This window comes from Mus musculus, chromosome 4 (assembly GCF_000001635.26).
Source record: "Mus musculus strain C57BL/6J chromosome 4, GRCm38.p6 C57BL/6J".
NCBI classification, from domain to species: domain Eukaryota; kingdom Metazoa; phylum Chordata; class Mammalia; order Rodentia; family Muridae; genus Mus; species Mus musculus.
In genome coordinates, this window is record NC_000070.6 from 42,772,520 (window position 1) to 42,788,261 (window position 15,742).

The window sequence follows — 15,742 nt, forward strand, 5'->3', positions numbered from 1 at the left end:
ATATAGAACCCACATGCACACAATACACATACACACAAATGAACACACACGAGTGCACACACACACACACACACACATGCACACACGTATACACACACATGCACACAAACATAAACACATACACACATGCACACAAACACACATACATACACATATACACACGCACACATATATACACACACATACACAAACATGCACATACACACATGCACACATACACTCATAAACACAGACAGACACAAACATGCACATACACACATGCACACATACACTCATAAACACACACACACACACACACACACACACACACACACACAACCAGGAACTGAGGAATTCGGGCTGAGGCTGGATCACCTTTTTATTCAGTTAGGTATAAATCATAGGTGCAAGGACAAGGGAAGGGCGCCATGGAGAGCAGGTTCAGGTCTTGGGACCTGAGTGACCTCCTAGAGGGGACAGTCCTGCTGTCTCCTTCCTCATTCCCTGGGAGACACTCTTTCTTCTGACTCTCTAGGTCTACCCCAGGGAAGGCAGCTCCGCCAGGTAAGAAAGGGATGGCCGTGCAGATGTGATGGTTGAAGCAGGGCAAGGGTGTGGACGGAGGCCAGCATGAGGTGGCTGCTTTGGGCTCCTGAGTCTGTTTTCTAGCTCCCTCTTTGCCTGTGAGTTGGACCGTGAACCACCCAGCTTGAAGTTCGTGGGGGATCTCCTGGGCTCCAGGCGGGCTACTGGGCTATCCTCTTGAGGGCTGTGTCTGTTCAGTTCTGGCAGGGCAGAAAAGAAGTGTGAGAGGCAGGTGGAGGGAGGCTCCTCTTTGTTCCCCTTCCATCCCTTCAGCAGCCTCACCTCTTGCAGCCCTTGGAGCCCTTTCCTTTCTTTCCAGACTTAGAGGTTCCCCGGTTCTTCCTGCAGCCGGGGCTTTGTTTCCCTGGGGCTGGAGGCTGGTCCAGGCGGCGCATCAGGTTCTGCACCCAGCCTTCCTCAGGGTTTGCACATAGCTCAGGCTTAGAGTGCTTCCGGGGTGAGAACCTGAGGGTTGGAGGGCAGCAAGCTTTCTTAGTCTGGCCCATCACACCTCCCCAACCCAACCACCAGCCTGTACCCACCCGATCAGCGCACTCACAGGATTGCCGGGATGGGACAGCCTAAACTTGGTTCTTGCTTCCTATAGCCTCGGACAATACTGTAGGGAATTTTCTTCTGGCTGTACTTAAGGCAGCAGTCCTGACCCCCTCCATCACTGCCTGCAAGGTAGGTGCACAGACCCAGCTGCGGCTTATAAGGTGTCTCTATGGCCCCCTTCCCCAGCCAAAGCCTCTCCCTCCTTGGTACCTTGGGTCCAGGGGATGCAGAGAGCCAGGACCAGGCTAAGGAGGCTCAGAGTCATCATCTGAGCCATGATTGTGGTTGAGTTGAGGATGAGACCAGAGCTGTAGGTGAGATGGACAGCCGCAAGTTGGGGTCTGTGTGTGTGGGCTGCGACTGGCTTGCTGCCTATTTATGCAGTCTGAGACTTTCGCTTCCCTCGCTCCCCCTCCTTTTCCTGTGAGTTGGATCAGATGGCATTAGTGTGAGCATACAGTCAGCTCCTAGCTGTTCAGCTCCTCATCTCTCCCTGGTCCTTCCAGCCACTGTCCCCAAAGCATGATTGCTTCCTCCCTGCCCTTCAGGCCCCACACATCTCCTCTCCTTTCGGCAAGTAATAATCTAGCTAATGACTAGGAGTTCTTTATAGATCCCTGACAATAGGCCTTATTTTAGACATATGATATATAACTGCATCCTCTCAGTCTATAGACTTCCTGATAGTAGCGCACAAAATTTTAAAGTTTTGTGAAACCCAACTCCCCCTCTTCCCCTACTAGCTGTGATGTTACTACCGCGACATCACACTGAACCGATCATTAACAGATCCAAGCCCATGAAACTTTCCTCTGCTTTTTAAAACAATGTGTATTTTTGTGTGGCTGTAAGTGGAAGTGGTAGGTGAGGGTGCAGGGAACTGAACTCAGGTCCTCTGCAAGAGCAACACCCTTCCATAAGTGCTGAGCCATCTTTCTGCCCCTCCCTTATGTTTTATTTATTATTATTTCTTTTAGCTTTTGGGATTATAATATAATTACACAACTGTCCCCTTTCCATCCCTCCCTAGGGATTCTAATAGATATTGTACTGAATCTGAGGACCACTTACGTCGTTATCACTGTCTTTGTAAAATTAGAATTCAATCCAAGAATAAGGGATAGCTTTTTATTCATTTAGGCCTCCTTTAATTAGAATGTTTTGTATTTTTCACAGTATAAGTCTTATACCTACTGGATTAAATTTGTCTGTAAGTATTCTGTTTGGTGCTGTTATAAATATAATTGTGTTCTTTATTTCCTTTTGGAATTTTGTTGTTGTTGTTATTGTTGTTACTTTTTTGAGACACAATGTCACATGTAGCCTTGGCTGTTCTGGGATTCATAGACCAGGTTGGCCTTGAACTCACAGAGATCTACCTGCCTCTGCCTCTGAGTGCTGGAATTATTAATTGCTAATAGTTCTCTCTCTCTCTCTCTCTCTCTCTCTCTCTCTCTCTCTCTCTCTCTCTCTCTCTCCCTCCCTCCCTCTCTCCACTATAGCTTGCACTGTTGGGTTGAAGTGAGCATCTTGTATGTTCCTGATCCGAAGAAGTATGGGTTTCCCCTTCATGTTAATGTGGTCTTGTTTTAACCTGAGAGCAGACCCCACTTGGTCGTAGTATATAATACTTCACTGTGCTGCTGAGTTTGTTTTTTTTTTAATATTTTGTGGAGGACTTTTGTGTTTTCATGTATGAGGGATGGGGGTTGGTCTGCTGTTTTCCTGTAGGCTCGTTTTCCAGCCTCAGGATCAGGTAACGCTGACCTCAGACACTGTGTTAGGGAATGCCAGCTCTTCAGACTTTTGGAAACTTTGAGAACAATGGATGTTAAAACTGTTGTGATGTTGAAGAGAATTCACACTGAAGCCATTGGACCTGGTATTTTCTTAGTTTGGGTATTTGGCAATTGTTACTCCTTATTCCGTGTTCTCACGTGGTGTGAATGCACTCGGAGGTGCGTTTCCTCTCCAGCTGATTTTGGTAGATTTTGTGAGTTTGGAATTTATCCATTTCACCTAGGTTGGAACAGAGTCATACATAGCACACTCTTTTTGTTTGTTTGTTTTTTGCTTTGTTGTTTGTTTTTTGTTTTGAGACAGGGTTTCTCTGTGTAGCCCTGGCTATCCTAGAACTTGCTCTGTAGAGCAGGCTGGCTTTGAACTCAGAGATCCACCTCCCCCTGCCTCCCCAGTCTGGGATTAAAAGCAAGCACCACCACACCCGGTTTATTGGACCTTTTTTATTTATGTCAAATTATACTGATGTCCCTACTTTCACTTTTGACTTCAATGACTTGATCTTTTAAATTAAAAAAGTGATTTTATTTCATGTGTGTGGATGTTCTTTCCTACATGTATACATACATATATATATATATATATATACACATATATATATATATATATGTATATATATATATATATATATATATATATATATATATATATATATATAATCTTCTGTGCACGTGTGTGCAGTGCACTTGGGGGCAGAAGAGGGCATCCGATCCCTCAGAACTGGAGTTACAGATGGTTGTGAGCCACCATGTAGGTTTCAATAATTGAGGCTGGATCCTCTGGAAGAGAAGCCAGTGCTTTTAACCACTAAGCTGTCTCCCTTGACATTTGATATATATATATCAATAATATTCAAAGCCAGCTTAGTCCAGGGTATCCAGGGTGGCATTCAGTGACCCTTTATATATATATATTCACAAGATCCACCAACCTCTGCCTTCTAATGATTTTTATTTTTATTATCTTTTGAATCTTTATTTCTGCTTTCATCTGTATCATTTCCTTCTGTGTACTGATTTTTTTGTTTGCTCCTCTTCTTTTGTCCTCTTAAGAACTTTACAGTCTGTCCTGACAGCTGAGACAGACCTGGGTCCCATCCTCACACCTGGGTGCTTGTCTTACCTGGCATCTCCTTGCAGAATTTGGGCTCAGCCTCTTTCTGTAGTGCAGACTGACCTTGAACTCCGATGGTCCTGCCTCTGCCTCCTAAATAGTGCATCAAGGCTGTGAGGTGCTGCTTCTGCCTGTCCTCCACAGTTCCATACACTGCTTTCTAAACCTCCTCTTCTCAAGGATGTACAGTTCCCAGATTTCCTTTGCTTTTCTGCCCAGAGTTCCCTTCAGCCACCTGAAGGTTGTTAAGTAACAATAACATAAATTCTGGTAATGTGCCGGATGTCTGGGCTTTCTCAGTAATGTTTCTCCTCTCAGTGTTTGTTTGTTTGTTTGTTTGTTATTTTTCTGTTGAGTGAGCTATATTTTGAGTATTTGTAGCTTCTTGATGACTACTGGAAACTCAGACCTTTTAGTGTAGGATCTTTGGACATCAATTCTTATGCTTCTCAGAGGCTGATAACACTGTTAGCTTCAAACTTAGATGTAACCATCCTCTGCCTCCTGAGGACTGAGGTTAAAGGAGTATGCCACTATGCCTGGCTGACGGCCCTTGTTGAGGACAATGCCATCATCTACTTGTGACTTTCCCAAAGAGATTTTTCTAAGTGTGTTGTCTTTGCTGTACAGGGCGGTATTTGGGGCTCCTTTTGTGGGGGAAACGGGTACTGTTGGGATGGTTCACAGGGAAGAAGAACTGGTCACAAGGGCTGGGAGAATAGCCACGCCCTTGGAACTGAGGTTTCTAGCAGGCTGAGACACTATGCAGGGCATGGAGTATCCTTGCTAGCAAGAAGGTGGTTTTCCTGGAAAATGGTTGGGGAAAAATAAGAGATAATATGTCCTGAATCAGAGGACATATACCTTTAATCCCAGCGCTCGGGTGGCAGAGGCAATTGGATTTCTGTGAGTTTGAGGCCGGCCTGGTCTACAAATTGAGTTCTATGACAGCCAGTGAGACATTGTCTCAAATAAAACAAGACAGATGTCTTAGATTTTTTTTTTTTTTTACCTAGATCTTGGCACTAGAAAAATTTAAATTCCCATCTATTTGTCTCCTCTGTGGAGGTGACACAGAAGGTAATGAGTAGCTCTGGTTGTTATCCTTCCTTCCTTCCTTCCTTCCTCCCTTCCTTTCCTTCCTTCTTTTCTTTCTTTCTCTTTCTCTCTCTCTCTCTCTCTCTCTCTCTCTCTCTCTCTCTCTCTCTCTCTCTCTCTCTTCCTTCCTTCCTTCCTTCTCTCTTTCTCTTCCTTTTGAAACAGAGTCTCACAATGTAGGTTGGCCTGGTCTGTTACTCATTATGTAGATCAGGCAGGCTGGCTTCAAACTCAGAGATCCGTCTTTGCCTCCTGAGTGCTAGGACTAAAGGTGTGTAAGCCACATTGGAGCTGTGTTTTATTTTTTGTGTGTATGGATCTGTGTGACGTGGGTGTTCTGGAGCTGGAGTCAGTTCTAGGCAGCCATAAGTCACCCCGAGCGGGGGCAGGGAAGTAAACCCCGGTCCTCTAGGAGAGCTCTCAGTCTCCTCTCTGGTGGTTAATTTTAGTTGTCAACCTGAGTGGGTCTGGAATTAGGAGATAAACCTCTGGTCACACCTGTGAGGGGTATCTAGAATAAGGTCAGCCTCTGAGAATACCTAGGAAGGTTTTTGTTTTCTTTTAAAATTAACTAGTCTGTGTGTGTGAGAGAGAGAGAGAGAGTGGGGGGGGGGGGGAGAAAGTATGCATGCATCTGAGCTTGCACGTGCCATAGCTCAATTATGGAGGTCAGAGGACAACTCTGGGGTGACAGTTCTTGCCTTCCATCTCACTGAGGCAAAGGTTTCTGTCTTTACCTCCATTTTTACTATGGGAATGCCAGGTCTACAGATGCATGCAACTGCACCTGCCTTTTTCTCATGGGTTCTGGGCTTGACCTCAGGCTATCAGGCTTTCAAGACAAATGTTTTCACTCATCAAGCCATTTCTCCAGCCCTGGGATTTTCCTGGTTACAGTGGGTAGACATCACAGAGCCAGGACTACCCACTTGAAGTGGGTAGGCACATCATAGACACAGGACTACCCACTTGAAGTGGGTAGTTCCTTCCAGTAACTGTCCAGCTATAAGAAGGTCAGAGGGACAACATACTTTTACATTTGCCTGCTTGCCTTGAGTCTTTCTGGTGAGTTTATCTACTTTGTTGCTGCCACTACCTTTCCTTGCTGATGTCAGAACCCTGATTCTTCTGGCTTCCAACCTTAAGACCAGTGGCTTTCAGGGACTCTGCTAGGCCATCAGTGCCAGACTGGCATGCTAAGTTATTCAGCCTTGTGGACAGCAGCTGCCAGGCTCTTAGCTTCTCCAGTGTGAAGACCATCATTGTTGAGTAGCCCAGATGCTACTGTATAAGCAAGTCTAATAAATATCCTTTTGAATATGTTTCTGTTCTATCTGCTTGGCTCCCCTAGAGAACCCTAAAGCAGTAACTTGTCTCTGAGTTTTCTAAAAAAGGAAGATAGCAGGGCTTAGAGCTAGGTATGTAGATGACAGCCATCCTTAATTCGACTCTTTCCCAAACAGGCTGCACTAAGAATCCCCTGGAAAGCGTGTTAAAAATAAACGCATCTGCCATTATCCCAGATCAACTTAAATAGACTCTCAGAACAGAGCCAAGTAATCTGTATTTTTACCCAGGTTGTCCAGGTAATTCCAAGCATTTGACGGGTGACGCTGAAAGAGCCACCTGGGCCGCTTCTGCTCCCATCCCACACTCCAGATGGGCAAAAATCTCGTGGGAAGGAACAAAGGTGACCAGAGGAAATGGTGTCCCAGTTGCCTCTCTGGAGGAAGGTTACTTTCCAGCCTAGCACAGGAAAGAAAGGTGGGGGAGGGGGATGAAGAGTGAAAAGGGGGCTGTGTGGATTTGACTTCTAAAATATCTAGGCGCTTCTCTCTCACCTAAGATCCTGTCTTGTCTTTATCTGTGGCTTCCCCTCAGGTCCCATCACTGCCCACATTCCTGGATCCTGAAAACTCTTCCCAGCACAGTCCAGGAACCTCTCCTGTCGAACGTGAGCCTGTAGAGATAGAACAGCCTCAAAGATATGTTGCATCCTGGGGTTGCAGGGTCAAGTGGTCTTCCTGCTTGCTTCTGAGCTTAGAGTCCAAATGAAGGCCCTGTGGGTAACTGAAGGTTTGATGGGGCTGGAAACCTTGGTGGGAAAAAGCTAGGGAAGGAAATATCTGTCTTGAAAACAAAAGAGATGAATGGGACCTGCCCCTACCTGGTCTGTGACTAGAGACACTGAGGTAGCCTGGGAAGAAGCAAGGCTGGCAGGAAGTTAGATGAGGAAGGAATTGTTACTGTTCTCAGGACTCCAGAGACCCACGCCCACCTGGTCTTCTGCCTTTAGCTGCCGGCCTCATCCTAGCCCACAGTACCACCTGAACCCTAACACAAACACGGAGGTCTAGGGGTTTGCATCCTAGAACCGCTTTGGGTCCCTGAGCCAGACTGCATGTAAACAGTGCAGAAAGGACACAGAGACCAATGGGTGTCAGGCTGAGATTTGAGTGTCTGCTTAAGTATTCCAGTCCTTAATGTGAAAGTCTTGACTCCTCAGGAAACCTGGTTACTATTTGACAGGCCCATGGAGGCTCAGAAGCAGAGGGTTTCTACACTCGTACCTGGGTGTAAGGAGTGGGGCAGAGAGCGTGACTGATGCTAACGCTAACAACGAGACAGACCAAGTCCCTAGAGCGAGTGAGAGAGGAGCTGTGTGCATTGCTACCTCTCTCAGCCTCACTTCCAGCAGGTCCACTACCTGTCTGGGGCTGGTACCTGGGGCCATTCTGGGGTAGACGTCTTAGGTGTTGCAAGAGTCTGGAAATCCCCGTATTGGAATAGCCACATTCGCTTCAGCTCTGTGCCTGCCTGCTCCTGTCTCCTCGGGGCCTCCAGGGCAGCAGATGCTCCCTCTGAGTTTGGCAGACAAGAGCCAAGGGGAGGGTATGGTGGGAATTTCAGCTCAAGGGTTGAGCTAATCCTGGAAGAGGCTTTGGGGTATGCCAGGACCCATGGGTCTGCATATTCCACCAGGGTCAAAAGGCCTGGGTGTTTTGGTGCTCCTGGGTTCCCGGCAGAGCACTGAGTGAGCCATCCCAGGAATAAGGTACCTCATGGACAAAAGCCGATGGTGGCTGTGCCAGCGAGAGCCACTGAGTCCCTGAAGCTGTGAAAGTCGTACGCCCAGCATAGAGGTGTATGTTACCCAGTGTGCAACTGTTCAGGTTGGGTTTGGAATTAGATGGATGCCCAGAATGGTGTTGATCTGGGATCAGATTAGAATAGGGTTATGGCCAGCACAGGGAAGGATCCTGCTGATGTTAGTGTGGGGTTTTGAACTGGGTTGTGATTCTTGCTGTTAAAGGCTGGCATATGTTGGATTGGTCTTTTGAAGACAGAATGGAGTCGGGCACTGAATTTGGGTTTGAGGTTAGGATCGGCCAAGGAGTTTACATTGTATGTTGGAGGTTGGCTCTGAACTTCTAAGACAACTCAGGGAGGGATATATGGTTATGTGCAATTCTGCTCTGATATGGGGAGAGTCTGCTGGGCTGCTTTCTAGGTTCCCTGTGTGAGGCTGTAAGTCTCTCCAGAGCTATCCAAGCAGGGCAGGTGGCCATCCAGGTCCAAGGGAGAAGGAACACCAAAGCCTTCTGTGCTCATTTGGCCATTCAAGCACCTTGTTGGCATTTACCACACCACCCTTCTCTTTCTGGGAATGAGGCTGGAGTTTGATTAGGAGTATGGCTGTAAGGCTGGGCTTGCAGTGGGATTGCAGCTAACATTAAAGCTTGCCATAGAGCTATAAAAGGAACCATGCCTGTGCCAGGGCCCCCTTCTGGGGCACCTGGGACTTTGATGGTTCCCTAAGGGTGACTTGGATCAGGCATGTCTGCCTAGTTTGTTGTTCCCTTTTACCTGCTGTGTCAGACTGTAGGGGGTCAGTAGTCTGCAGGCATGGGACCCTGGGTAAACTGAGGCTTTTCATGGTGATGCGTGGTAGGTGGGATTCTAAAGAGGGTCGTGAACTCACACCTGACTTTGGTAGATCTTAAAAGAGAGTCTGTCCCTGAGAACAGTTCCTGGCATGCACCTATATTTGCCATAATTAACTTCTGAACATTCTCAAGTATTGGGGTCACTGGTGTTCTGAATTTTTCCCTATAGAACTCAAGAGCAAATCAAAAGCCTTCATATGTGAGGCTAGTGCTCTGCCACTGGGCAAGACCCTCCTTTTGTGGATATTTAAGACCTGACCATCAAGTTGTTGAGATCAGGATATACACATGAATCCAAGGCTATCCCATTAAGGACAGGCAATAGGATAGAAGTTACAAACCAGATTTAAAGGAGGGAGAAGGGTCAGCATGGTGGTATGCCATTAATTCCAGTTCTCAGGAGTTAGAGGCAGGTAGATCTCTTTGAGTTAGAGGTTGACCTGCCTACAGAGTTAGTTCCGAGTCAGCTAGGGCTACATAGTGAGACCTGGACTCAGCAGAAAGGAAGGAGGGATCAGAAGAAAGCTAGAGGCTTACTGGGGGAGAGGTGCTTAAAGGATGGGGTTGGACAGCATTTGGATCCATATAGTTTTGCATGTAAGCCCGTCTTTCTGTCTGCATGACTGTCTTGCCTGTGTCTGCTCCAACATGTCAGATTTGGGGTATTGTCTATGGAGGTGCATTTTCTAGACAAGATTTTTCACGGTCTGGTTCAGTTTTGAGTGGTGTGGTTGACTTTGTCATATGAACCTGTGTGATTGGGTCTCTGTTTCCATGTGAGTCTGCTTCAGCCTCTCCTTTTGACACCCCACCCCCATCCCCCCTGACACACCCCAGCTGCCAGAGCGATTTACCGCAAATAATGGCTTCCCTTCCCGCTGTCTGAATTCCCACGGGTCAGGCTGCCTGCCCAGGCCCCCCGGCCCTCTGGCCTCTGAAGCAGGCCTGACCTTGGAAGTGCTACACTCTGGAAATCCCCCATGCTCCTTGCCTGGGCAGGGGCTGAGAGATGTGTGGAGAGGGAGAAGGCAAGAAGGGCAGCAGTTGGCAGCGCCCACCCTCTGGAAACAAGATCTTTCCCGATTCTTTCCCCGGCTTCCTTTCTCCCCATGCTCTTTTCCCAACCATGTGTGCAGGGCCCTGACTTCAGTCTCTGGGTATGAGAAGAGACAGTGTTCTGCATGCCCAGTCCTACTAGGCACAGTTCTGTCCTGTGTCCCGGCATCTGTGTGCGGTAAGAACTCTTGCTTACACATGCCTCAACGTTGTTTTCATTTCTTTCTTCTCCTTGTGGTGGACAAAGGGACCATTTTTGTTCTTTGTCTGTCCAGTTGGAGATTAGGCCCTAGGGGGTTGGCATAGTAGGGACCCGAGCACAGCAGCCACTGAGTAGCAGTGTATTTATTGTAGCCACACCCATTGATTCTCATAACTCCTCCAAGACCCACCCAAGATCTGTACCCATCCCCGCCCCCTCCCAACCTCATGTCTCCTTTAAATCTATTTTATATCCCATTGAGTGCAATTTGTGCAGCCCATGAGCTAAGGATTATGGAGCCACCCGCTGGAATTTAGTGACTTACCAAGGTCCATGCCCTTAAAGAAAACTTATTCTTCCCTTCCTAGGAGCCATCAACTGCCAATAACTCTTGAGCTAGGAGCAGGGCCTCATGTCTTCCAGGCTATTTTGAAATGTTCTTCTTGAGAGCCAAAAGGGAATGTTCTAGAAGGTCAGTGCCGTTTATCATGTCAGGAAGTGCTAGAGTGACCTTCACAGTTCTAATCAAGCACTGATATATTCTTGCCATCTACCACTAAATCTAGGCTGTAAATTCTTTTTTTTTTTGTTTTTTTTTGTTTTTGTTTTTGTTTTTGTTTTTCAAGATAGGGTTTCCTGGTTGTCCTGGAACTCACTCTGAAGACCAGGCTGGCCTTGAACTCAGAAATCTGCCTGCCTCTGCCTCCCAAGTGCTGGGATTAAAGGCAGGCGCCACTTGAATTTGTGCTTGTGCGAGGCTTTTGCTTCTTCAGAGTTTCCCTCCCTTAAGTCTAAGGGAAGGGAATGGATGGGGCTGTGCTGGGATTGTGGGAAGAGATGGGGAGGCTCCATCCTCCATCGGCATCCTGCTGAATCATAGTCTTGGCCTCTGTCTTCTAGCTCACTTCTCTGCCGAGAACTCAGGATCCCGAAAGTCTCTGTTGCAGTTCATCTACCCAGCCCTTTGCTGTGGGAGGTGGGTCAGCAGCATGAGCCCATGATGGATTGTGTCAGGGGGAGCCTGTGGAGAGCTGTCGGAAGGACCTGCTCCACCCTAAACCAGGATGTGTGCACAGTAACCCACCTTCCTACCTTGGGCCACCATGACATTTGAGTCAATTCCCTTTATTACTCCCTGGCCCCAGGCTCCTCCAGCTGTGGCTCTCTGCCCAGCTCCCACCAGGCAGAGGATATGCCTGTCACAAGACCTCCTTTCCATTTTGAAGATGCTTCAGGAAAACACCTGGGAGAATGTTGGCTCAGCAGGCGTGGTCTTGTGCTCTCTGCCCTCTGGACCAACTAAGGCCCGGGCTTCCTTCCTTTATGTGCAGGGTCATCTACCACTCAAAGTGGGGACATGCCCATGTTTTTACCATGTGGGCTTTCTGCTGTGGACATGTCATACCAAACAAATGTATGGAGTTAGTAAGCCTTGTGTCTGCTTCTTATTGGTTTGATGAGTTGGCTTCTGAAGATAGATTTTCTTAAGATCAAGAGCATCCTCTTACCCCTGATACCATATCATCACTAAGCCTAGCATTAGAGTTCTTGGCTTCTCTGTGTCATGTTGGAACGGTGAAGCAGCAGTTGCAGCAGCAGCAGCACATTCTGAGGGCTCTTTGGTGGCCACTAAGCATCAATGAGAATATTTTGTGGACCCCAAAACAAAAAGTCTCTCCCTTAGAGTATGGTCTATGACCCTGAAGGATGAATGAGAACCTAGGGAGGCCTCACTCCCCTGCTCCCTGGGTCTCTCCTCAGACAGCACTGCTCCTCTGCTGAGCGCTCGGGTGCTCTGAGGCTCTGGGCACTCAGTACTGGATTCGTTCTTGCGGCTCCTACGTTCCATGAACACCTGCTTCAGAGGCACCAACAGCAACTTCAACTTACCTGGGCTCTTATGGCCACCCGATGTTTGTGCCTAATAGAAACTTCTACGCTAACTTAGAGAGCCCCTCTCTGCCTTCATCCTTTCCTTAGCTTGACTCTCCTGGGAAGCCATTGTCCCTTTCTAGATTCCTCCCCCTCCCAGCCCCCAGTCATTGTTCACACATTAACTGATGACACACGAGGGGCTCCCATTAATTTTGTGTTCTATTTGTGGGGGCAAAGCCTGTTCTTTCTCTTTTGTCTCTCTCCTCCCTTCCTGTCACTTCCTGCTCTCTCTCTCTCTCTCTCTCTCTCTCTCTCTCTCTCTCTCTCTCTCTCTCTCTCACCGTCTTCCTTTCTCAGTCCCCAAATATTAGACTTTTTAGGCATAACCCTCCATACCTGGCTCCACTTTTTTTCTCTTGATACTTTCCCATCATGTCTGTGTGGTTCACTCGCCCAAGGCTGTTCTTCTCCAGGCTGTGAATAATCTTTCTGCAGCTAAATCAGATGTCTGCACCTCACACAGCAGACATGCCATTCATCACTTTCTTCTTGAAAAATCATCCTCTTTTCACTTCCAGGGTGACAGAGTCTTCTGTTGTTTTTGCTACCACAGGGGCTACTATGTTTCAATGTTTTTTCTGTGTATTAGCTTCTCCTCTAGATTCAGGCTTATACCCCCACCCCACTTCTAGGGACCACATGCAAGGCCTGTCACAGGCAAGCTCTCTACTGCTACACTGTACCCCAGTCCTTCAGTTTCTTAAGGTAAAAGCACCTTAAGTCCCAGTCCTTCTATGTCTCCATTTTCACTCACTCCCCGGATAGCCTTGCCTGGAATCACTGTTCTGTTGCTGAGATTACAGCACACTGTCTAGGTGTCCTAGCTGAATTTCTGCCTTACCCAGTCTTGTCTTTGAGGAGTAAGGTGGGGCATGATTGTGTTCCTACTGGAAGGTAACTTCTTGTGAATATAAAGCTACCAACCATTGAAAGAAGGAGTGTGTGTGTGTGTGTGTGTGTGTGTGTGTGTGTGTGTGTGTGTATGTGTCAGTATGTGTGTATGCGTGTATGTTTGTATATGTGTGTGTATATATGTATGTATATGTGTGTGTGTATATATGTATGTATATGTGTGTGTCTGTGTGTGTATCTGTGTCTATGTGTGTGTCTATGTGTGTATGTGGGTGTATGTGTGTATATGTGTATGTATGTATGTATGTATGTATGTATGTATGTATGTATGTATATGTTTGGGGGGAAGAAGGGGGTAGGTGTTGTTTTCTGCTGTTGTTTCTGGTACTCACTGTAAGGCAGGAATGCTTGACTGAGATGATGTAGTAGACTGTCTGATGGTGAGGAGGCTGAGAGATACCTTTGTTGTGAGAATCACCCCAGGTAGGTTGCAGGAAATCTAAGTTGTAAACCTGAGGCTTCAGGGGGAGAAGTGATGACCCTCAAGTACCTTTCTGGAATCTTTCTGACATCAGATGAGGACCTTCCTCTGACTCTGGAGGGATAGGACAGGGAGGACCTGCAGATCACCCAGGCAGGTCCCTTTGGGTGGATGGGAAAGTACTCTTCTTGAAGAGCTGGATCTGATTAGAATAGGAGTCACACAGTTTACATCTGCCTAGACAGATCTCTAAAGTATGGCCACCTGCTGTTTTGGTTAGCCATTTAAAAATTGACAGTAATGGAGCTAGAGAGATGACTCAGTGGTTAAGAGCACTGGCTGCTCTTCCAGAGTACCTCGAATCAGTCCCCAGCACCTACATGGCAGCTCACAACTGTGTATAACTCCTGTTCCAGGAGATCTGACACCCTCACACCAATACACATAAAATAAAACAAAATAAATATTAAAACAAAAAGAAAAATTCACAGCAAAAGACATTTCCCTTTGAAAGGGCATTGGCTGCTTATAAGCTCAAGTCAGGGGCAATACCCACTTATAAACTGTAAGACACTCCCACTTGCTGACCTGTTGATTTCCGCTGGGTTTTTATACAAGACTTTCTAAGTGATGTTTGGATAATCTCAGTGTCTTTGAGTAAATTGCAGATCTAAGCCAGGCGTGATGGCACATGCCTTTAATCCCAGCACTTGGGAGGCAGAGGCAGGCGGATTTCTTAGTTCGAGGCCAGCCTGGTCTACCAAGTGAGTTCCAGGACAGCCAGGGCTATACAGAGAAACCCTGTCTCGAAAAACCAAAAAAAAAAAAAAAAAAAAAAAAAGAAATGCAGATCTAACCACTGAGTGTGGTAGTTTAATGATTTTAATCCCAGTACTGGGGAGGCAGACCCAGAAGAAACTCTGAGTTTGAGGCCAGCCTATTCTACCCAGTGAGTTCCAGGACAGCCAGAGCTATCAATAAAACCCCATTGAGAGAGAGAGAGAGAGAGAGAGAGAGAGAGAGAGAGAGAGAGAGAGAGATGAAAAATGGACAAAATGCTGTGTATAATGAAAGCAATCCAGCCTATGGGCTTTTATGAATGGTTGTGTACACACGTGTTCTGTATGCACGCCTACATTTATCCTTACATTTTTATGTTTGCACTCTACTAATTGTGTTATAGATCAGTGAGTGTCTGTGTAAGTTAAAACAATTAAATCAGCCCTAAATGGGGCCTGGAGAGATGGCTCAGGGGTTAAGGGCACTGGCTGTACTTCTAGAGGACCTGGGTTCTGTTCCCAACACCTACACAGCAGCTTACAACTGACTGACTCCAGCTCCAGGGGCTCTGATGCCCAATGTGGGAACCAGATACTCATATGGTACATATACATATATGTAAGCAAACACATATACATAGAAACTTTTTTTAAGTTAAAAAAAATCAGCCCTAAGTGCTATTTGGTTCATATGATTTTGGTAAATCTTTGACACTGTTAATTTAAATTTATTGGTAAGATAAAAATGAAAGATGTTCTGAAAATTAATATGTCTCCACTTTAGTTGCTAAGCCAATAAAGATATTTGCTTTCTTTACTGGGTCTCAAAAGAATGTTTATTTGTTTAAAATCATCATTTTCTAGCTCTGGCTAAATACACACTTACTATTTTAGGTTATTATACTATATTTTATATTCCTTATCTAGTATCTAGATATGCATATACATCTGCAGGCTTCATATGCTATGTGTCTGAGCTTCATCCAGACATTACACAAAAGTCTGAATAGAAGATTAGGCTGCCGGGTATGGTGGCACACGCCTTTAATCCCAGCATTTAGGAGGCAGAGGCAGGCGGATTTCTGAGTTTGAGGCCAGCCTGGTCTACAGAGTGAGTTCCAGGACAGCCAGGGCTACACAGAGAGACCCTGTCTCGAAAAAAACAAACCAAAAAAAAAAAAAAAAGAAGAAGAAGATTAGGCTCTGCAAGGAAATCAGTAAGTAAGTGCTGTTCTCTGTGTGGTGTACATGGCATTTAAAGCTTAAATACAGAATCACCAATAAAACTCTTGGCATTTCTGTTGCTTGTGTTTGGTACCGTTCAGAAACAGAACACATCCGTTAGAAGATCCTGCTT

At 46.4% G+C, this 15,742-nt stretch overlaps 1 protein-coding gene and 1 long non-coding RNA gene across 2 annotated transcripts in view; one reads left to right on the forward strand and one right to left on the reverse strand.

Moving 5' to 3' along the window:
* The window catches only part of 4930578G10Rik (RIKEN cDNA 4930578G10 gene), a 201,517-nt gene that overhangs the window by 102,230 nt on the left and 83,545 nt on the right, over nt 1-15,742 (forward strand). The window lies entirely within an intron of this gene.
* On the reverse strand, nt 341-1,472 carry Ccl21a (chemokine (C-C motif) ligand 21A (serine)). The gene is made up of 4 exons (NM_011124.4): nt 1,333-1,472; nt 1,124-1,244; nt 847-1,029; nt 341-764 (listed from the first exon to the last, which is right to left on the reverse strand). The coding sequence occupies exons 1-4, from the start codon at nt 1,397-1,399 to the stop codon at nt 734-736; spliced, it is 402 nt and encodes a 133-aa protein (NP_035254.1). The 5' UTR covers nt 1,400-1,472; the 3' UTR covers nt 341-733.